The sequence below is a fragment of the Hemiscyllium ocellatum genome, chromosome 7 (genome assembly GCF_020745735.1).
Source record: "Hemiscyllium ocellatum isolate sHemOce1 chromosome 7, sHemOce1.pat.X.cur, whole genome shotgun sequence".
NCBI lineage: Eukaryota > Metazoa > Chordata > Chondrichthyes > Orectolobiformes > Hemiscylliidae > Hemiscyllium > Hemiscyllium ocellatum.
Window position 1 is genome coordinate 24566392 of NC_083407.1, and position 22507 is coordinate 24588898.

The window sequence follows — 22507 nt, forward strand, 5'->3', positions numbered from 1 at the left end:
TAAATGTTGTACTGGTACTAGCCATCACCACTTCCTCTGGCAGCTCATTCTACACATACACCACCCTTTGTATGAAAATGTTGCTGCTTAGGTCCCTTTTAAATCTTTCCCCTCTCACCATGAACCCATGCCTGCCTTCTAGTTCTGGACTCCTGCACCCCAGGGAAAAGACGTTATTTACCCTATTCATGCCCCTCATGATTTTCTCAGCCGCTATAAGGTCACCCCTCAGCCTCTGACAGCCCAGGGTAAACACCCCAGCTTATCCAGCCTCTCCCTACAGCTCAAATCTTCCAACCTTGACAGCATCCTTGTAAATCTTTCCTGAACCCTTTCAAGTTTCACAACAGCCTTTCGATTGGAGATGAGGATTGCACACTATTCTGAATATGGCCTAAACAATGTCCTGTAAAGCCGCAAAATTATCTCCCAACTCCTATACTCAATGCTCTAATAAAGAAAGCATGCTAAATGCCTCCTTCACTATCCTATCAACTGTAACTCCACTTTCAGGGAACTAAGAACCTGCACTCCAAGGTCTCTTTGTTCAGCAACACTCCCTAGGACCTTACCATCAAGTGTACAAGTCCTTCTCTGATTTGCCTTTCCAAAATGCAGCCCCTCACAGTTATCTAAAGTAAACTCCATCTGCCACTTCTCAGCCCACTGGCCCATGTGATCAAGATCCCATTGTACTCAGAGGTAACCTTCTTCGCAGTCCACTGCACTTTCAATTTGGTGTCATCTGCAAACTTAGTAACTATACTTTCTATGTTCACTTCCAAATCCTTTATATAAATGACAAAAAGCAATGGACTGAGCACTGACTTGAGGCACACCACTGGTCACAGGCCTCCAGTCTAAAAGGCAACCCTCCATCACCACCATGTCTTCTACCCTTGAGCCAGTTCTGTAACCAAATAGCTAGTTCTCCCCATATTCCATGAGATCTAACCTTGCTAACCAGTCCTAGATACTAAAACAGTCCAAGTTCGAATGCAGCAACAGCTGGACAATATTCAGACTCTCTTTCTTCTGAATCTGCCTTTCCATCATCACACTTTATTGACTGACTTCTCCAGCATCCCCCAGTCTGACTCGAGATTGGGATACAGACTCTAACCTTACATCTTTAATATATTGTCTGAACGGAGATGAAACTTTTTTTAAAAATAAAACCTTAATTTATCTTAAGAATGTGACTTAAAAATAGTTCTGGGATTTACAGATGAATAAACCAAACCTGCAACCCGTTCTAAAAGATGAAAGACTTAACACCAAACTAGATTTGTTCAATATTTCGTTTCAGTTGCATTACACTGTAATCCAATGCTACAAATTCTGTTTTGTGATCCTGCTCCACGACTACCTGATGAAGGTGCTGCGCTCTGAAAGGTAGTACTTCCAAATAAAGCTGGTGTTGTGATTTTTAACTTTGCCCACCTGAGTCCAACACCGGCACCTCCACAACCCAATATCCAAATAACTAACACTTATGTTGCATAAATGCAAGGTAATGACCATCTCTAATAAGACAGAACCACTTTACTTTGACATTCAGTGGCATTACTATAACTTAATCCTCCACTATCAATATCTTGGGGTTGCTGTTGACCAGAAACTAAAATTGGGCTAGCCGTATAAGTAGCAACTATAAAGGGCATGTCAGAGGCAAAGCAAGCAAGCAACATGCTTTCCGACCACTCAAAGCCTGCCTACTATCTAAAGGAACAAAACAGGAGTGTAATGGAATATTCCCCACATCTCATGAATAATAAAATAAAAACAGGGACAGCAGAAACTAGGCCACAGTAAGATCAGCTATTATCTTAATATATGGAAGCGGCTTTAGGGGTCAGAAAGCCTACTCCTGCATCTTATATTCTTAGAAGAATATTTGGCAATACTTTTGACAGATTTTTTTTGGATCAGATGAGATCACTTACAGCGTGGAAACAGGCCCTTCGGTCCAACAAGTCCACACTGACCCACTGAAGCGCAACCCACCCATACCCCTACACCTAACACTACAGGCAATTTAGCATGGCCAATTCACCTGACCTGCACATCTTTGGACTGTGGGAGGAAACCGAAGCACCCGGAGGAAACCCACGCAGACACGGGGAGAATGTGCAAACTCCACACAGTCGCTTAGAGGCGGGAATCGAACCCGGGTCTCTGGCGCTGTGAGACAGCAGTGCTAACCACTGTGCCACCGTTCTAGGAATGGATCTTCAGTTTACATTTGGGTTAATTCAGAGCCCACACACCATGCTTGCCATCTGTAAAGTATGGCTCAAGGCACTCAATACATGCTAAAAATAGTGAAGTATGCCATTCTTTTCTCAAACCTCAACAGATATCCTAACTACATACCCAACTCCCTTCTTTCTGTATCCTGAAATGCCATAATTCATACTAAACCAAGCAGACAGATGAAGTTCTACAACTAGGCTTCCCCTATCCTGCAGTCATACAAATAGAATTTGTAGGCTAATATGATGAAGTTACCCAATACTGAAGTCTTTGATAGAAACATTAACCTTTTTAAATATTGATCTACGAGTTGCATATTTCCAGCATGCTTTGCTTTTAGTAGCATTGTAAGTGCTGGAGAACATCAATTTCCCAGAAATTCCTAATAAGGTCAGACCATGCTTTTTATACAAAGATGGGCACATTTTGCTTAGAAAAAAGTTAAAGGCAACTGAACTATTCAGATTACATCTGTTGTTCAAGTTATAGTGAAAACTAAAAATCATTGATTTCCATAGAAAACAAATTTAATTCCACTTGCTACATATCCACTTCAATAGATTCTCATGGTGGAGTTTTCTCAACAAAATCTGAATTCGTCTTATAAAAATTAAACACCCATTGTACAAGATGGATGGGAAGGAGCTCGCATTTCATTAACTACATCAATGACTGATGTCCCATAAAATACATCATTACCAATTCAGTTTAGCTTTTAACCAGGTAACTGTAAACTATAAAAAATGTGGCTAAAAGTTTTAAAATAGTGCCACAGTACATCCACTTAGAAGATGGAGAATCCATAATAACAGTTCATCCAAAAGACACCATCACTAACAGCGCAGCAAAATTACCAGAATGAGCCCACATTGATATTGGAATGGTTTTTGAATTCATAACTTTCTAATACTGGAGGTAGGATAGTGATCACTAACAAACCTGGATTCTAGTTATTTATTATATTCTAGACAAGTGTGGATACATTTTCCCCATATTGCTTATCATTTGTTTTCAACATAGATGTTGGTGCCAATCAAATAGAATTTATTGCCCATCTCTGACTGCTTTCAAGCTAATGGTAATCTTTATTGAACTACCGTAGCCTGTAATGAAGGTATTCATACAGAGCTCTCAGGACTCATTCCCAGCTATGATGTAGGAACTGCATTATTAGTCCAAGTCAGGGCAGAAAGAGACATGAAGGAGATGTTCTCACAAAAGTCTTTAAAAAAATAAAAGAAAATTTTGATGGTGCTTTCAGAGTAATGGCAAGTTGTGGCAAATTTGGAACTAGAAAGCTGTCAAAAATATTTTTGCACCGATATCCAGGCTCAGACCAGTGCCCTCCAATATTCAAAACCATTGCAGAGATTTCAGCTTTGACACTGGACGGTCAAATACATCGTTAATATTATTGCCATCACGTGTACCTCTGGAACACAACTCCAAGGCTACTTTTTTCACCAAAAAAAAAACACAAGGTTACAATTCAAATTTGTGAAAAAGTCTTGAACCAAGCAGTCCTAGCAAAACAAACTAAAACTGAGCATTGAGCAAAGTAAGCCAACTAAACACAAGATTTCAATTCCTTTTATTTGTACAAGAATGAGTATCATGGTGAGCTCAAACACAGCTTTAATAATAATAAAAAAAGTGCAGCTCTGATTCCATTTCTGTGCACTGATTTACTCTGGCATCTATAAACAAGGTCAAGTAATGGCCAGAGATACAGAATTAGCAGCAATATTTCACTGCAAATTCCATTGACAAAAAACTCCATTTGGTAAAACGTTATAATTTATCACAAAATTATTTTCCTTACAGGAAATTTTATTTTTTTAAAAACTAGTTTTACCAATTTACATAGCACGAATGAGTCTCTCAAATGAAAGCTCCATGTGTGGTCCTCTTCCTGCATAGATTCTGCCATCCTGTTTTTAAGAAACAATCATTTTCACCGAGTGAGACCCTCTCCAGTTACCAGCACTTTATTTGCTTTTATGTAAAGAGATCCACCAAAATAAGACTAGAAGTTTTGGTTTACATTTTTGTTTTAGAAAATTAATTCTTAATCTCTGCACAAAATTCCTTTCAACCTCATTCTTTAAATATAAAACATCCCTCCATATGTCCTTCATGGAAGCCAGTCTCCCATGATTTTGGCATAGCTGGTGACATTCACTCTGGATCAGCCAGAAGGAATGAGTTCTCTAGAACAGGTAGTGCACATTGCTGAATTGTTACTCCCATTCTGACCAGGCCACTTATTGCTGTATTTTACCAGGACACCTCCACAAGAGGAGGACAGATGGGTTTGAGCAGCAGACAAGACTGCAATTCAAATTCTTAATCCTTTAAGGTAGAGGGAAAGGCTCAGGTTAGAGCAGCTGGATGTTAACGAAGGGGAAAATTACACCAATCTGAAAGAATGTGGCAAATTATCAAAAAGTAAGGAGAGATTAAGTCCATTGTGAAGAGAAAATAGTGCGAGGGAGTCAATGATCTCTATTCTTTTGGTTGTACTTTCCCAGTCCAAGTGACTTAGAAATATCAGTCAGCAGCTTCATGTGGAGGTGACCTCCAGCGAGACCGTAAATTTCCCATGATACAGTTCATCATGCTGCTCAGTTGTTGATGCATTGCAAAGAGTTGACTCCCAGAGTGTTCATTCAAGTTCTCAGAGAAAAACCGAGCAGAAAGGGCATTAACCTCAGTAACCAGAGCTGTAGAAGGAGTAGTGGCAGATGGCCCAGGTTCAACTAAATCTGAAAGAATACAAAAGGCCAGGTCAATACAGCTTTCATATTTAAAACACGCAACACATAATTAAGGTATGGGCAAAAAGCGGATATGCTTTTAAATGACCATTATTCATACTGGACAGTTGTCAAAGGATTGGAGTGGGAGATCTACTGGAATGGCACGAAGGATAGAGGGACTTCAGTGAGAGAGACTGGACAAGCCGGAATTACTCTGCTTACAACAGAAGTTAAAAAAGACCTTTGATAAAGATGTTAAAATCATGAATAATTGCTGTCACTAACTAATGTGAGCTTTGAGCATTCCTTTTGTAGAAGTTTAAAGTTTGAATCTCGGCAGTGGGACTGGACTTAATCCTAGTCACAATGAGTTTCACCAATTACCCTATGAAAAACTCTCAACGCCCTTCTTTATAAAAAGATTTAATTTAAAAAGAAATATTAATGGGATGAAGACATTGTTGGCAAGGCCAGTATTTACTGCCCATCGCTAATTGAGGGCAATTAACACATTGCTGTGGGTCTGGAGTCACATGTAGGCCAGACCAGGTAAGGATGTCCATTTCCTTCCCCAAAGGAAATTAGTGAACCAGATGGGTTTTTCCAACAGTCAATTCATGGTCATCATTAGACTCTTAATTCCAGATTTTTATTGAATTCAAATTCCACCATCTGCTGTGATGCATTTGAACCTGGGTCCCCAGAATATTATCCTAGTCTCCAGACTTACAGTCGAGCGATAATACCATTAAATCACCACCTCCCCATTTTTCCCATGTAAACCTGAATGGAATTTCTTTTCTGGCTTTTCAGCGACTGCTAAGTTGTTTTGAAAACATGGTCAGTTGGTCATGCTAGATAAGTAATGGGGTTGAGATTGTTCTCCCTTAAGACTGTTGATTTCAGATAATTCATTCAGCATGGCTGACCCAAATCTAGATCCTGAAAGTGAAATCCCATGGTCTCACCCAGTCTTATTCTGAATGGCTCTGGGATACAGATTCTTAACTCTTCACTTCAGTTTAAAAGCATAAATAAGTATGAGCTTTAAAGTGGATTTTAAACATTTTTAAAAATTAATTTAACGAAGAGATCCAATTGAGACAGCTTTAATTTTACCTGTTGCTAATTTCTCATCATCGGCATTGGAGTAACTGCTGTCCTCCATCCCATTTACTATCTTCTCATTTTCAAACACATTATCTTCATCTAAACCAAGGGATTTCTTCTGAAACAGAAAAAGAAAGCACTTAGTACAGAACTACAAACCATTCTTCTAATCAAAAATGCAAATCAGAGCTGAAAAATAATGAATTCAAAAATAGTAATATTGTTTTATTCTGGAACTATTTATAAGCCATGAAGATGAACTAATCAAGTTAAAAAAAATTGAAGCCATTTAAAAGCCCTGTTTAAACCAGAGGTTCACTGGATAAGTATTAATGTACCGAGACTTCTGTTACCTGTACAAACTCTCAACTGTCTATCAACTCATTCTTTTCCAAAGTAGATTGGTTCCTAGTTGAAGGCCTCAAAATTAGGAATACTCGACATTCACTTTTAATTTCTTCAGGCCTGCCAATTACCGCAACATTCACTCCTCTAATCTCACAAATCCTCCATAAGTAAACATTTCTCCGAATTCAGCCTTATGCCTGTTTGCTTTCAGCTATTGCAGACAGGCAGAAGGCTGGAAGAACACAGCAAGCCAGCAGCATCAGGTGGCACAAAAGTCGATGTTTCAGGTGTAATCCTTCTTCAGGTCTCAGCTATAAACAGTTTCCCTTCCGTCCCACCTTTAAGCATCCTTTACCCACTGTTTGCTTTGCTGACAACCACAATATCCAAAGAAAGTTGTTCAGAGAGATCAAGTCATCCCTGTGCTGCTGCTTTCTTCATTACGGAGGAGTGTTTAAAATCAGGCATCAAGTCAAGGGGATGCCTTGGCATTCAGCAGTAGGGATGTCAGGAAGATAGACATGTAATTACAGAAAACCAGAAAAATTAAAAACACATTTTTTAAAATCAATCATGGATTGGGCATTGTGTAAGGCCAACATGTGCAGCCCATCCCTAAATGGTCTTGAACTTATTGACTTGCTAGGCCACTTCAGACGGCAGTTAAGAGTGCTATGGATCTGCAATCACATTGAGCGCAGACGAGGTAAAGGTGGCAGATTGCCCTCCCTTAAGTGCATGAGTGAAGCAATTGGGTTTTTTTGTAAAATCCCATGACCATTGTCATAGTCATCATTATGGTGACTTGTTTTTAATTTCAGATTTATTAACTGAATTCAAATTTCACCAGCTGCCATGGAGGATGTGAACACGTCCCCAGAGCATTCATGATGACTTTTGAATTACAAGTCTTTTACTATTACCATGATGCCACAATTGCCAAACCTTGGTATTCATGCCTCCTCAGAGCCCTTGAGTTGCTAACCAAGACTTGGTATCACAATCAGCCAATAAAAGAAACAAGAATCACATTTCCCTATTCTAGAACTGCTCCCAATGGTTCAAGTGGCAAGAATGAGAAACCACTAATTTAAGGTGCCTGGTAAAAGAAAAGAATCGATGAAATAGGAGCAAACAAATCCCTTAAATTAAAAATAAAACTGCGTGTAATTTCAATCATAACATTCAAATGGGAATTGGAGTAGGTACCTGGAAGGAAAAGAAAATGCTATGACACTGGCAAAGGGCAGGAGGATGGGACGGTCATATTGATTTCGCAGAGAACTAACATGAATTCAACAGGCCAAATGACCTTTTATGTATACCATAACCACACCATCATTCCAACATGGAAAAGTACTTCGAATAAAATTAGATATTAATCATGGACACAGTACTATTGGCAAATACTTTTTGAAATATTCTGGACTAAGTTTATGAACACAACCTGACGACTTGCATCAGTATATCATGCATAAATAGCTGATCTTTAGCAAAGTTGAAGTTCAGATAGGACTTATCGATTTACAGGAAATAGCTCACTTGCTGTTCGTAGAAGGATTTGAGAGCCTTTTTTACAACAAAGACTTTTGGAGAACGAATTGGAAGCAACTTAATTTCAGCTGCTGTAAGCGAGCTCAGGTCACCGATTGTCTTGATATTTTTAGCTCTTACAAGCTGCCCCAGACCTCGGGCCCTAGTAGGAGGGAAAAAAAATGTTTAGGTATAAATAAGAGACAGATTGCTTGGCAACATCTTGACTGACACCGACTAGAAGTTTGGTTGCATGATTTTTTTTTTAAAAAGTAAAACTGCAAGTTTAAAACTGGAATTCAAGAGCAACATTTTAAAACATGGGTCTTGAAATGCAGAAGAAAGTGAGGACTGCAGATGCTGGAGATCAGAGCTGAAAATGTGTTCTGGAAAAGCGCAGGTCAGGCAGCATCCAAGGCGCAGGAGAATCGACGTTGCAGGCATGCGCCCTTCTTCAGGGCTCCTGAAGAAGGGCTCATGCCCGAAACGTCGATTCTTCTGCTCCTTGGATGCTGCCTGACCTGCTGCGCTTTTCCAGCAACACATTTTCAGCTCTTGAAATGCAGGACAACTAAGTGCATCAAAGTTTACTTACCACATGTTAGAAGCAAGCTGGGGTAGAATGGTTTCTACTGGTAAAGAGCAGCTGATCAGAGCTGGATACACACCAGCTGTCGACAAGCCCGTTGGCTCTTTGCTCATCTCAGAGATCTTGAGAATAAAAAAAGTAGTTTTATGTTTTAAGTACCATACTTTAATTCAATATTTTGTAAATGGTATTATTCTGTTTAAATGGCCTCATCGTCCTCTACGCCATCCTGAAAGGTACAATTGTTCTATTCAGAAAAAAAAAGCTTTTTATTAAAACAAGTTGGAGTCAAATCTAAAATTGCTGTTTCCAGGTATTAGTCACACCAGTGCTTTTGTGTCTTTGGCTTTGAAACACACATCAGCAGAAATTGTAACTTACATACGTATTTCTTTCACTTTAGTATAATGCATACACTGCGAACAATACAGGCTGCTCTATATTGTAGAGATCAAACATCAAGGATCTTTATCTTATTTCTACAAAAGTCAGCTATGGGAGTCACAAGAAAGGTTAACATTTCTGGCCTATCATAATTGCCCATGAACTGAGTGAATTGTTGAGGGCAGTAAAGAGTCAACCACTTTGCTATGGGTCTGGAGTCATATGCAGGTAAATTGGTAAGGATCATTAATGATTATATTTGTCATTAGACTAGTGTTTTTTATTTTCAGATTTTTTTTTGAAAAATTGAATTCAGATTGCTGTGGTTGGGTTCAACCTCAAATGTCCCAAGGATATTCAGCTTGGGGTTTTGGATTATTAGTCCAGCAGTCTTACCACTACATGACAACTTTATGAAACAGATTCCTGATGAAGGGCTTATGCTCGAAACGTCGAATTCCTTATTCCTGAGATGCTGCCTGGCCTGCTGTGCTTCGACCAGCAACACATTTTCAGCTGTGATCTCCAGCATCTGCAGACCTCATTTTTTACTCAACTTTATGAAACACCTTGGTTCAGTCCATAACAACAATTCTGGCCATTTTGTTGCCTGTCATTTTAACTTGTCACCTTACTTGCCCATTGAGGACTCAACACAAGTTCACCAATTCCAGACTTGAACCTCTTCCCCATTTTGTTTCCTTCAGCTTTGCAGATTTCAGTTTTACTCTCATGCAAGCTTTCAGATAACAGCTGCAAAATGCCATTCAAAGCTCCTCCTCTGTTGTGTTTATTAATTTAAACTACAGGTCTTGACCCATCATCCTTTGGAGCTGCACACCAGCTCTTATTTAATCTCTCCCAATTTATACTCTAGTACTAATCCTGTTCGGCTGCTCTTTCTCCACTTCCCCTTTCACTTGCTTATAGAGAAAACCACTAACTCTACCCCATTCTTAAGAAAAAAATCATCGACCTTAAGCATTAACTGTTCATCTCTCTCTGGATATGCTGCCGGTACTGTTCAATGTTTTGCATTTCAAATAAGAAATGGAGAATACAAAGTAGTACATAGTGTAACTTAATCACATGATAACTAAATTGCCTTCAACTTACCAAACATTTCTTTGAACTTTTATAGCCAGAGCTGCGAGCACTTGGAGACAGGAAGCCTTTTGTTGGAGTGGTATTGTACTGAATGAATTAAAAATACAAAATTGAAAGTCAACATAAATATAGCAACCCCAATGTTTCAATATACACCGACTAAAAACAAAATGAGCTAATACCATAAAGATCATACATTTGTAAAATCGAAAAAGGCAGCACAAAACAAAACAAAGGAGTGCATGTATATAGTGCTGTTGACGGCCTTAAAACAGATCAAAGATTTTTAAAACTAAGTAAATACTTTTGAACAGCAACAACAATTCTTATAACATCGGCAATGTTGCAGGAATTTTGAATTTCTTTTCACTGGCAAGAAATAAATATTAGCTAGATACAGGGAGAAAACCCTGGTCCACTCCGGTGACTAAAGAAATCATGAGTTTTCAGAGTACAAGCCACCTGGGTATATGTTATCTGAAAGATGATGCCTCAGTGCAAAATTCCCTCAGTACTACACTGAAATGCTAACTTACATTGCATGACAATATTTAGAGTGGGACTTTAATCAACAACTCCCAGCTTCACAAAGATAATAATTGGAATTTACAATGATTATTTCTATTTAAAGGTGAAAAAAAATCACAAAATGTGACAGATTACCAGCAGACAATATGTTTCTGAATTATTTTGTAGTGATATTGCTAGTGGGCTAGATGTCAGCCAGGATACCAGAATGCTTCTGGTCTTCTTCAAACAGTTTCATGCATCTTGCATGCCAACTTGAATAACAGAAATGCCTTAGTTTACCTTCTCATTCCAAACATGGCAATTGTGTTATTTGAACTTCCTCAGCCCTATACTGAAGAACCAGCTTAAAGTAGAACTTGAATGAGTGATTTAAAAAAGTTAACCACTAAGTCAAACTAATCTCGGGTAAATTGAAAACATACTGGCTCAATTTACTGTCTTTCTTATACAAACGGCTTGAATTCAAAAACTCATTGTGCAAATAATTATGAGAATATGGAATTGGGTGAGCCAGTTCAGAAATGGCAATATGTAAGAAAATTCTCATGTCTTTTTCATTTAACAACTTTCTAGCACAGCAAGTAACTGGATGCAAGAGACTTAATTTATTCATCCAAAAAAACCTAATTCACCATCTATAACTATTTGGTAGAACGGAGATGTGAATGAGAAGAATGAACCTTACCTTGGATTGATTATTAGGCTGGCTGCAACCATTTGTGACAGCATAATTTAATCCAGGAAAACTTCCAGAAGAGGCATGAGATCGCACTACCGGGCTACGACGATCAATGTCATCTGCTAATCCTTCCCGCTGAATTGGATCTGCAAACGAAACACGACGAATCTACAGAGAACGCAGAACACAGGAAAATTTGAACTCTCATGAAGATGTAAACGACAGGGCACCTTCTCACAAGATTCTAAACTGCAGGACTATCTTAAAACAAACATTGTTCTGGGTTTTTAAAACTAGTTTATGCAACCTTGCATAGAATGTTGAATAAGAATGCTTGTAACTTCTGATAAATATAGTCAGATTGGGAATATTCAAACAATTCAAAAACAAAGTATTGCATATTCAGTCACACAATTAACTTTTGTCTTTAATTGGTGTGGGAGAAATAGATTCTGGTTCAAGGGGCCACCCCTCAGAGGGAAATCACCTCACCTGGAATCTCCTCATGGCCAATCTTTTTGTAAACTACATAACCAAGGAAGTAGAGCAGATTTTAAACTAAATGGTGGGGACAAGAGATCACATATACAAATATGTGGAAGAAAGAGTAGGATCACAGTTAAGAGAAGAAAGTCACAAGACAAGAAACAAGGGTCACTGAATAACAAAGGGGCAGAGGAAAATCCTAGGAATATGCCAACAATCAATACTAGATGTTACAAAGTGGAAGCAAAAGCTCTGTAGCTGAATGTATTTGTAGCAGTTGCAACTAAGTAAATGAAATGATAGTGCACACTGAAGTAAACAAACATAACCTGACAGCCATGACAAAGATAAAGCTTCAGGATGACAGGGATTGGTCAGGCAGGTGGAATGTAATGCGAGAAAATTGAATTATTTACTTTGACGGAAGAATGAAAAAGTAGAACAGTAATCAAATGGAGATCAATGTGCAATCTTGAAGATGGTAGATTTCAATGGGATGAGGGGGACATGGCCAAATAGAATGGGACCAAATATTTACAGGAAAATGGCAACAGATAGGGAAAGCATGATTCTTCAAAATGACAAGAGAAAGAATACGATGAAATATCTTCTTTTAAGAAAAAGAATTAGATCACGTGATGGTGAATTCTTCGAGACAGACAGACAGACAGAGAGAGACAGGTAAAAAACAAATAATTGATAAGGATTGCCAGTCTCATTGTCCTCTTTGAAAGAGGATGAGAATGCAGTTGCAGTCAAAAAGGAATCCAAAATAGTGACCAGTAGCTAGATAAGTGAGCATAGAGGTGACTGGAGAACAGGATTCACTGCTGAGTTATGATGCAAGCAGAGTTTTCGATGACTTCAAGTTTACATTGGAATAGTTGAATCTAATGGTAATTAAGGCAATGACAACAGTTTCAACAAGAGATGAGCTAAGACAAGGGAGAAGTCGAACAAGCTTACTTAAGTACAAAGAATGTTTTTTTTAAAGGAGGTATAGGGTAAGGCTAGTTACACTGCTTTATTTTGATATTTATTAGATTACTGATCGAGCAGTAATAGGAGTGGAGATGGTAGAGGAAATGGATAGGATGAAAATTGGTAGCCAAGATGTCCAGTAAAGGCTAACTATGCTCAAGACAAGTTGCTGTTTTGGAAGGCTTACATGCTAGGGTAATAAACAAAGTGGTTGCAGAAACAGCAAAAGGATTACAATCTTCCTCATTAGACCTATAGGATTGGAGAAGAGCAAATGTGACATGCAAACGAGAAAACAAAAAAGTACAAAGAAAAATTCCTTGTTCCTCAGGTGTGATAAACTTAATATCAGCAGTAAGGCTTAAAAAACACAATAATTCAGCAAGAAAGAAATTAACAGGCACACGAGGAAGCAAAGAAAACCAGTAAGTCTAAATAGTTAATCTAAATGACGTTAGAGTGAAGTTACGCAGAGGATGTTGTCTATACAGATTAAGAAAGTTGGCTGACAAATTGAAGCTCATTAAATTGGAGGGTCAAACTAAACTTGGAAAGAGCGACAAAGCGATGACAACAATCAACTGCAATAGAAAACGAACAGGCAAGTCGAACATGTAAATTCAATACACAGAAGTGTGAGCTGATGTGAAGTGGCAGAGGGAATGGAAAATATAGACTTAATCACACAATTCTAAAAAGTGCACAGAGGCAGGTGCCACTGGGGAGTTCATGTGCATACATTACTGCGTAAGACAAGGTACATTTGAGCAAATAGTTAGCAAATCACAGAATCACAAGCTTCATAAAGTTAAAAATCAAACACATCAGGTTATATCCCAATAGGTTTATTTGAAAGTATAAGCTTTTGGAGCACAGCTCCTTTGCCACGTAGCTAGTGGGGGGATCACAGGACACAGAATTTATAGTAAAAGATCAATGTGTCATACAACTGATGCAATGCATTGAACAAACAGATTGCTGTTAAATCTTTAATCACTTAGAATGGGATGCAGGTTTCGATTGATTAAAATGTAAATCCCAGAACTGCTTTCCAGTCACATTCCAGAGAACTTGAAGTTTTATAAAAAGGTGACATCTCAGCTCAGACAATGCATTAAAGATGCGAGATTAGTGTCTGTCTGTATTCCAATCTTGAGTAGAACCAGTTCTATTTCCAAAGTAGAAATTTATAAAATTTTACATGGACTGACTGCTGAGAGATTGTGTGCTTTTTGAACAAAATAGATTGTACCTGTAAATGTAAATTCACTCTACAGACTTGTGTGTACGTGTGTATGTGAGTGAGAAAGGGAATGAGGGAATGTGATTTTTAACTTTGTCCACCCCAGTCCAACACAGACACCTCCAACTCAAACAAAGCAACTGAATGAATAAGGAGAACAGCTATGTTTCACTTTCAAAAAGGTCTAGGTGGGCCACAACTACAATATTGCATGTAGTGCTGATCACCATACTTTTAGTGTACGAAGTTTCCTGAGAGGACATAGAGAAGATTTACCAGAACAGTTTCAGGGATAAGGGAATTTAGTTACAAGGTGAGGTTGGAGATGCCGCGTTTGCCCCACCAACAGCAAAGGAGATTGAGGTGGGATTTGAAGGTTTAGAAAAGGTTTAGCACAACTGTTCTCATAAGCTTATGATACAGGTTTAACATTTTTAGTGAAAATACAAGAGGTACAAGGAAAACTTGAATAACTTGTATGATCATGTAATGATACTGAAACTACAGTGATATATTTTCAGTCAGGATGGTATGGGACTTGGAGATAGTGGCTTTCCCAAATATTAGCTGCCTGTGTTTCGAGAAGGAAGTGGCTGAGACTTGGAAGCTGCCAGGGACTTTGGTGAAATTGTTGGAGATCGTAGACATTGCTGCTACTGCGTTAGTAGTGGAGGGAGTGGATGTTTATTGATCTGATGCCAATCAAGATGTCTACTTTGTCCTGGATATTGGTGGAGCTGCACTCATCTAAACAAATGGTGAGTTTTCCATCATTCTCCTGACTTGTGCCCTGTAGAAGTTGGACAGGCTCTCAGGAGTCAGGTGGTGATTCATTTGTTGCAGTATTCCTAGCTGCTAATGTGCTATTACAGCCACAGTATTTACATAGCTAGGCAAGTTCAGTTTCTGATTAACCCCCAGGATGTTGGTAGCGAAGGATTCAGGATAGCAACACCACTGAATGTCAAGGGGTGTTTGAAGATGGTCATTACCTGGCATTTGTATAACGACTCATTGGCTGCTTTTCGGCCCTAGCCTAGATATTATTCAGATCTTGTTGCATTATGATGTGGACTGCTTCAGTATGTGTAAAGTCACAAATGGTGCTGAATATTGTTCACTGATTATTACAGATCCCCACATCTGATCCTATGATGGCGGGAAGATCATTGATGAAGCAGCTGAAGACGGATGAGCCTGGAATACTATTGAGGAATTCCTAAAGATATCCTGGAGCGGAGATAAATAGACATCCAAAAACCACAAGCATCATCCTTTGTGCAAGGTTGGACTCCAACCAGCATATTAAAGTCATGAGTTCAGTGGACCTGGTACAACCAAAACTACTGACAGTTAGCAGATTATTACTAAGTAGGTGCTGACTGACATAGCAATGTCATTTGGGACTCAATCAGTAGTTCTGCCACCAAGTCAAACAGTTATGGGCACTGAAATCGCCCAAAATACATTTTGCAACCTTGCTATCTCAGTGCTTCTTCCAAGGTTTGGGGGAGGTGGTATGTGGTAAATCAGGAGGTTTCCCTACCCATATTTGATCTGGTGCCACGAGACTTCATGGTATTCAAAGTCAACGTTGAGAACTCCCAGGCCAACATCCTTCTTCCACTATATACCACAGTGATGCTACCTCTGCTGGGCCTGTCCTGTTGATGAGAATGGACATACCTAGAGATAGCGATGTGTTGCCTGGCACATTGTGTGTAAGGTATGATTTTGAGTGTTTGACTGTATCATCCTTTTGCTTGACTAGTTTGCAAGTAGCACTCCCAATTTTGGCACTACCCCTCAGAAGTAAGGAAAGAGGACTTTGCAGGGTCACCACGACTGGTCTCATTTCTTGCGGGATACCTGTGAGACTGTTACAGCTGAATGGCTTGCTCGGTCATTTCAAAAGGGCAGTTAAGTCAACCAATTGCTACAAGTCTGGAGTAATATGTAGGTCAGGTAGGTAAAGATGGTAGTTTTCTTCCTCACAGGATATCAGTGAACCTCTTTCCAAGCTACAATTCCTCTAGGACCCTTTCACTGAAACTGTTATTGTCACACTTTAAAAATTCTGACTACAAAGGGAAACTTAAACAAAAGGAAGCCAAATCAGCTTAAGGTGATGGCTTTGGAACTTAAATTTAACTAACCGCAAAACTTTATTGGAAAAAGCCTTGACAAATGGTACTTACTAATACTGTAAAAGTTCAAAAACTTTTAAGAAAAACAAAGCAGGAGTCTCATTGTCCACTCAGGTAGTTGACAAAACGGATATATTATACTCATCACAAAGTTGTTCCCACATCAAATGGAACCCAGGTTTTTTTTTAAGATTAGATTATTTACAGTGTGGAAACAGGCCCTTCGGCACAACAAGTCCACACCGACCTGCCGAAGCACAACCCACCCATACCCCTACATTTACCCCTTACCTAACACTATGGGCAATTTAGCATGGCCAATTCACCTGATCAGCACATTTTTGGACAGTGGGAGGAAACCGGAGGAAACCCACGCACACACGGGGAGAACGTGCAAACTATACACAGTCAGTCGCCTGAGGCGGGAATTGAACCCGGGTCTCTGGCGCTGTGAGGCAGCAGTGCTAACCACTGTGTCACCCACTTTTCCAAAGACTGAGAAAGTGAATTCTTTCCAAAAAAAACACATGTCCAATTATTTTAGATTAAACAGTGCCATTCAACCTCGGGTTTTGATTGGAGCAAAACTTGCAGAAGTATGAAGCTTTGGTCAATGAATACGCTAATCTAGCACAAGAAAAGGAGTCACCTGATAGGCAAGACCCTAGAAATTACATAGCACCTTATTTTGGAATCCAGATTCAACAATCTTTGAATTAGTCTGTAGGTAGTACTGCCCATCAAAATATCTTTTATATAAATTTCTCCCCCACTATGCAAACCCAGTTAAAACATACCAAAAAAGGTTCCCCACACTGGGCAGAAATGAATCCTTACACCAGTGAACAAATCACTATTTTTATCCAAAGTTTTACACAACTAAGTTGAGGAAACTTGGTGAACTTGTAAACATTTAACTTTTGTAGCCACTATCAGAATGATGAGGCTTGATTTCCAGCACACCACCTGAGTGAGGAATGACATACTTAATCCTTGCTAAATTCATTCATCTTCCATATATGTCCATACCCTAGCAGCAGTACAGTGTTATCTATTCCAAATGGTAATCAACCCTATTGATTTAGTGAAAGTGACTATTGTTTAGTCATTTTGTAAAGTAGGATTCCAATTCTGGTTTCTTCAATCAATCCACAGGATTCACATAAATTGTTTGGAAAATGGAAATAAAATCAGTCACTCCTTAGAAGGGCTAGAAAACTCAAAATTTGTTTTTACGATTGAACTTTTACTCTGCTTTTTTGGGCAGCCATGGTCATGGCTGAAACAAGGAAGGAGAAATTTAATTCCCCAATTGGGGTTTCCAAGGCATGTAGGAAATAGGAGTTCAATAGCAATACTGACCCGATTAGCAGAGTCTCAACAGTCAATGTTTGAACTGCAGGGTACAGGCACTGGCTGACGAACCAGGCTGCGCTGCAACTGGATACTGGAGAGGTAGATCAGTCACTGGAAGCTGACATTTTACCCTTCAAATCTGTTCTAGTGAACACCTACCATCATGCTAGTTTGCAGTATAGCTGTAGAATCACCACAGGGTTCAATGCTTGGTGAGTTTAGCTAGTTAAATTCCAACATGTTGAGACTTAAACTCAAGGTTTTACAGGTGTACAGTTTTCTATAGCATAGTTTGGTGATTCAGCATGAAAACTCAAAAGGTAAAGCACTGGTCTATGTAATTCCCAATAGTAACAGGCTTTCATCAATTGTTACAAGCAAACCTTAAAACGCGCGAGTAAGTTACTTGACTTTGACAGTCATGCAGCTAAACTTGCTTCAATATACTTCACGCAGAACTGATTGGGATTGTATCTTAGCTTATGTTTCACTCCAAACTAAGGACTGACATTAAATATAACATTACCTACATCATGCTCAAGGTTAGCCAATTCAGCATTAGCCAATATGGGTCTGTTATTCAGTGGACCAAAACAAAAAAAAGAGTAGCTGTAAACTTATCCAAACTGAAAGTCATAAGTATTTGATTTATTTTACAAACCTTAGTCATTGGAGATGGAGAATCATTTTCAGATGGTCGTTTAATTCCCTTCTTGAGAATACTTGTAGAAGGTGATGCTGTTGGTGACCATACACAACATGCCTGCATTTCAGAAGGACTGTGCATTGATCCAACCAGAAATGAGGCATCATTTTTAGTCTTTTGTGGTGATTCCATGAGATGCGCTGATATGGGTTTGGAGACATCAACTTGTGTGGTTAACTCCACCTCAGGAGGAGACTCTTCAGTGCCAATGGTCTCTGCATCTTTAAAATGCTCTGCAGTCACTGGCTCATCTTGTACATTTTTTTGGTCAAGTGGGATTGGAACACTTGGCCTGCCCATTTGATCAGTTTCAGCTTGTACAGTGGTCACTCCATCACTTGGGATAGTTACACCTGTCGTGCTAGGTTGATCTTGATCCAACTCATAGGCAGCTAGTGATTCTTTGCTTTTTAATGGTTCATCCTTTATCAAAGCAACATCGTTGGAAACTGGTTCTCCTTCTGACATTGACAATTCAACAGTGCCAACATCTTCCTTCACTGATTTTACTTGTTCATTTCCTCCATTATTGAAATATTCCTCTGCTTTTTGCTCTGTTGAGGACTCTTGCACCACTTTCTGCTCTGTGAAAGAGGAATTGATCATTTCCTGCTCTGTAGAGGATGACTCTGGTACTGCAGTTTGCTCCACTGAAGAGCCATCTGTCACCTGTGCACCAGTGGAAGACTCCAACACTTTCTGTTCCATGGAAGAATCATTCACTGCCTTCTCTTTCCTAGAGAGCTCCTGCTGCCCCGCGGGGGGCTCCTCCGCCTCCTGCCGCCCCGCGGGGGGCTCCTCCGCCTCCTGCCGCCCCGCGGGGGGCTCCTCCGCCTCCTGCCGCCCCGCGGGGGGCTCCTCCGCCTCCTGCCGCCCCGCGGGGGGCTCCTCCGCCTCCTGCCGCCCCGCGGGGGGCTCCTCCGCCTCCTGCCGCCCCGCGGGGGGCTCCTCCGCCTCCTGCCGCCCCGCGGGGGGCTCCTCCGCCTCCTGCCGCCCCGCGGAGGTTTCAGTCCTTGGGATGACCTTTCTTTCTTCTGTCAAATCCACCTCTGATGTAACAGTACTAAGAGAACCACCAAAAAACTGAATTTTGCTATCTCCAGACAGAGGTGTGCTGAATGCACAAGGTCCATCATTTACAGTGTTGTTAAACCTGGGGCTCTCTAATAGCCTCTCTGTCGAAGAATAATTAACTGAAGAGCTTAGGAGCAAAGTATCTTCTTTTTGATCAGATTCTGGCTCTTGTTTGGTGGAACTCTTTTTATTTTCTAATTGCAATTTCCCATGCTGTGAAGAGCCTTTGCAGCAATCACAATTTTTAGTTTTTCGAGTCCTTTTACTTCTCACATGGCACTCATCCGACTTCTGGCTCTTCTTGACTGAAAGCTGTCTATCTGAAAGATTTGAACAATCAGCTGATAAAACCCCTGTGTCATAAGGTAAATGGTGAACATGGACAACTGTGAAGGCTTCTTCAGTTTTGTCTGGTTCTAAATAAAGCTCAGTTTTTACACTTTCAATATTTTCAGATTGTTCTCTTGGGTTTTGTGCTGTGTTGTGTGCTTTAAGATCCTTTTCTGTGTTTGACTCTTCGACTGAAGCATGAAGCACTGGAGACATCTGTGAACTATGCATTTCACCAAGATTTTCTGCACCTTCCACTTGGGTCATCACTTCAACATCATGCTGACTTTCAACCTCCAACTCTCTTTCTGAATCTTTCACCTCTACATTTTCATTTTTTGAGCACACCTGACTGTCTACAGTTGTTTCATCTTCCATCAGACCTTTGGTCTTGCTGTTCTTGAGGGATAACTCTTTGGTCTTTGTTCTTCCCTTGGACATTCTCCTTTTCTTCTGACCATCCTGAAGTTTTGGGTTGCCTTCAGAACCCTCCGATTCAGTAATGCTACAGCAACTGTTCTCTGCTTCAGTCAAGCCTTGGGATGCTCTACGAGTCTGGTAGCGAGGGCGGACTTTGTCACCAGCATCTGGCGTATTTTTGGTGGAATCAGACTCCTGAGAAACATTTTTTGAAGTCCTGCTTTTCTCAGTTGCTGACTTATCAGATAAAGATTTAGAATCATTTGCTTTGAAAAGCTCATTATGCTGGAGAGAATTTTGAAGATGTTCCTCTCCCTCATTTTGTGATTTTTTTCCTAGTTTATCGTCTCTTTTTTCCTTGCTGTCATTCTGATTTGTTATTGCCACATCCAAGTGCTTCCTAGAAGAACGCCTTAGCATTTTTTTTGTTAGTACTTTAGAAGAATCATTCTTTTCTTGTACGCTCGAAACATTTTCAGACGAGGCTGTCTCTACAGGAGTAATTTCAGAATTTTCTTCATTAGAAACACTATTTTTTGTCCCTTTGTTACTTGTCTGGCTCTCAGAATCCTGGCGACATACAGCTTCGCTTTTATTAAGATGGTCCCGATTATTAGTTGAAGAATTTTCTTTTGCATCCAATGATTCAATTGTAGAAGTCTTAATACTTTTTGGTGCCTTAGTGTACTTGGTTGAATTTTCTACAGTTGACCTTTGCCTACGTCTACCATGTTTGCTAGTTTTTGTTGTACTCAAATTGACTTCCTGGCAAACTTTGCTCTTCTCATGCTGTGATGCAACTTCCACCTCCATTGCTTCAGCCCGCTGAGGAATGAAAACTTCAGCAGCTGCTTGTGCCATTTTAACCAAAGGCGAGTTACTGAAGCAACATGTAGTGGAGGGATCAAACTTCTCCAGAGTAATAAATGACTGCCTTCTGCTGCTAGTTTTCTGTGGCGTTCCAGAGATGATGTCAGAAGAGGTAGAGCTACCACTGACATCAGCACTGCTAACCCCTGATTCAGAAGCACAACCAGTGCAGTTTGATTTAGATTGAGCCACCATGTTTCTCATTTCCTCCTGTTTGCCACTGCAAACACAATCTACGGAATCTTCAACGTTCATTCTACTTCCCTCGTGGTCAGCACCTTCTTGGTCAGTTCCTTGATGAGGCAATTCATTTTCCTTATTTGCCTCAATGGCAATCTGGGTATCAAGCTCATTTTCGGTTTCCATATTTTCATCCTGGGGAAAACAAAATCATTTTGAATGTTTAACAGATGCAATAAGGCATAATTAATCAAATCCTTGCTCTTCAGAAAAGAAGCCATCTTCAAAGTGTAGCATATCACTACAGACTGGCTTTGAAATCTTACAGTCCATTAGCAGCATTGACCACGACAAGTTTAGCAGCACCAAATACAGACATTCTACTTCTTTGCTGAATACAATGAATTACGAAGAATGCCCCCTATTGCAATAGTATTCTACTAAGAAATACCTGTTTGTCAAGGTTAACATATTTGTACTTAAGCAGACCAATTCATGAATTTAACTCCAAGACTCATCCTTACAAGTGTATTAATTGGGTTCAACATTAAACCATGATCTGGCCTGTGAAATAACCTTTTGGAAAGAATGCACAAGTAAACCTTCACAATCCAATTCATTGATCACAGTTGTGGAAAAATGTAAAGGTACACTGCATATCTTGTATTCATTTAGATTTTTTAAAAAAACAATGAATCTTAAGAAAGGTCCCTAATAATCAATGACAAACTTTGTGGATTCAGTTGGTACTGGGATCAGATCGCAATTACCTCAAGGTGATGGTGTGAATAGCCATTCTTATATCACCAACTTGACAACAATCGCAAGTCAAGCTAATGACTGAAAAGTTAAAAAAAAGTAATTGCCTCAACTAAAAGACAATTATGTATCTGCATCTCAAACTTACACTGGCCTAGTACCAAACATGAAGCATGGTTTAACAGTTTTGGGATAGCAACAGCTTTAAGTTTCGAACTGTCTAAAAGTCCTGTGAGCAACCATTTTGTGCAGACATCTTGACAGAATCACTGTTTCACAACAGGGCGACAAGAGAATGATTTCAGGTCTGTGTACTAAACCAAGCTACCATGGGCCATCAACTAACTGCCATAAAATCACTCAATCCCAGGACCTGTTCTGCTCTATCCATCTATGGGAACAGTCTTCAACTATTTGACCACAGAAATCATGATAGTTGCTGAATTAAACTCTTCAAACTTTCACTTTGGAAAGAGAATCTTCAACAATCTTAGATACTGGACACACTTTCACCTTCATAACTATCTTTTATTCTAATTTTTAACTTTTGCATTTGTATTTTCGGTTAATATCGGTCACTTTCACTTGATTAACTACAGCAGTGATTTAGCAATAAACTAACCTTTATTTAAACAAATTCTTGCTTCTGGTTGCTTTTA

General features: G+C 39.6%; 1 protein-coding gene across 5 annotated transcripts in view; it reads right to left on the minus strand.

Annotated features, from left to right (window-relative positions):
• Positions 1-3832: 3832 nt before the first annotated feature.
• The window catches only part of rif1 (replication timing regulatory factor 1), a 95299-nt gene continuing 76624 nt past the window's right edge, over positions 3833-22507 (minus strand). For all 5 annotated transcript variants that reach the window (XM_060827075.1, XM_060827078.1, XM_060827077.1 and 2 more), the window contains exons 30-36: positions 18171-21284; positions 11303-11464; positions 10096-10173; positions 8602-8717; positions 8016-8169; positions 6135-6243; positions 3833-5021 (exon numbers count right to left, since the gene is read on the minus strand). In XM_060827075.1, the coding sequence (XP_060683058.1) occupies positions 4807-5021; positions 6135-6243; positions 8016-8169; positions 8602-8717; positions 10096-10173; positions 11303-11464; positions 18171-21284 (3948 nt within the window). In that variant the 3' untranslated portion in view covers positions 3833-4806. The remainder of the gene's footprint in view (positions 5022-6134; positions 6244-8015; positions 8170-8601; positions 8718-10095; positions 10174-11302; positions 11465-18170; positions 21285-22507) is intronic.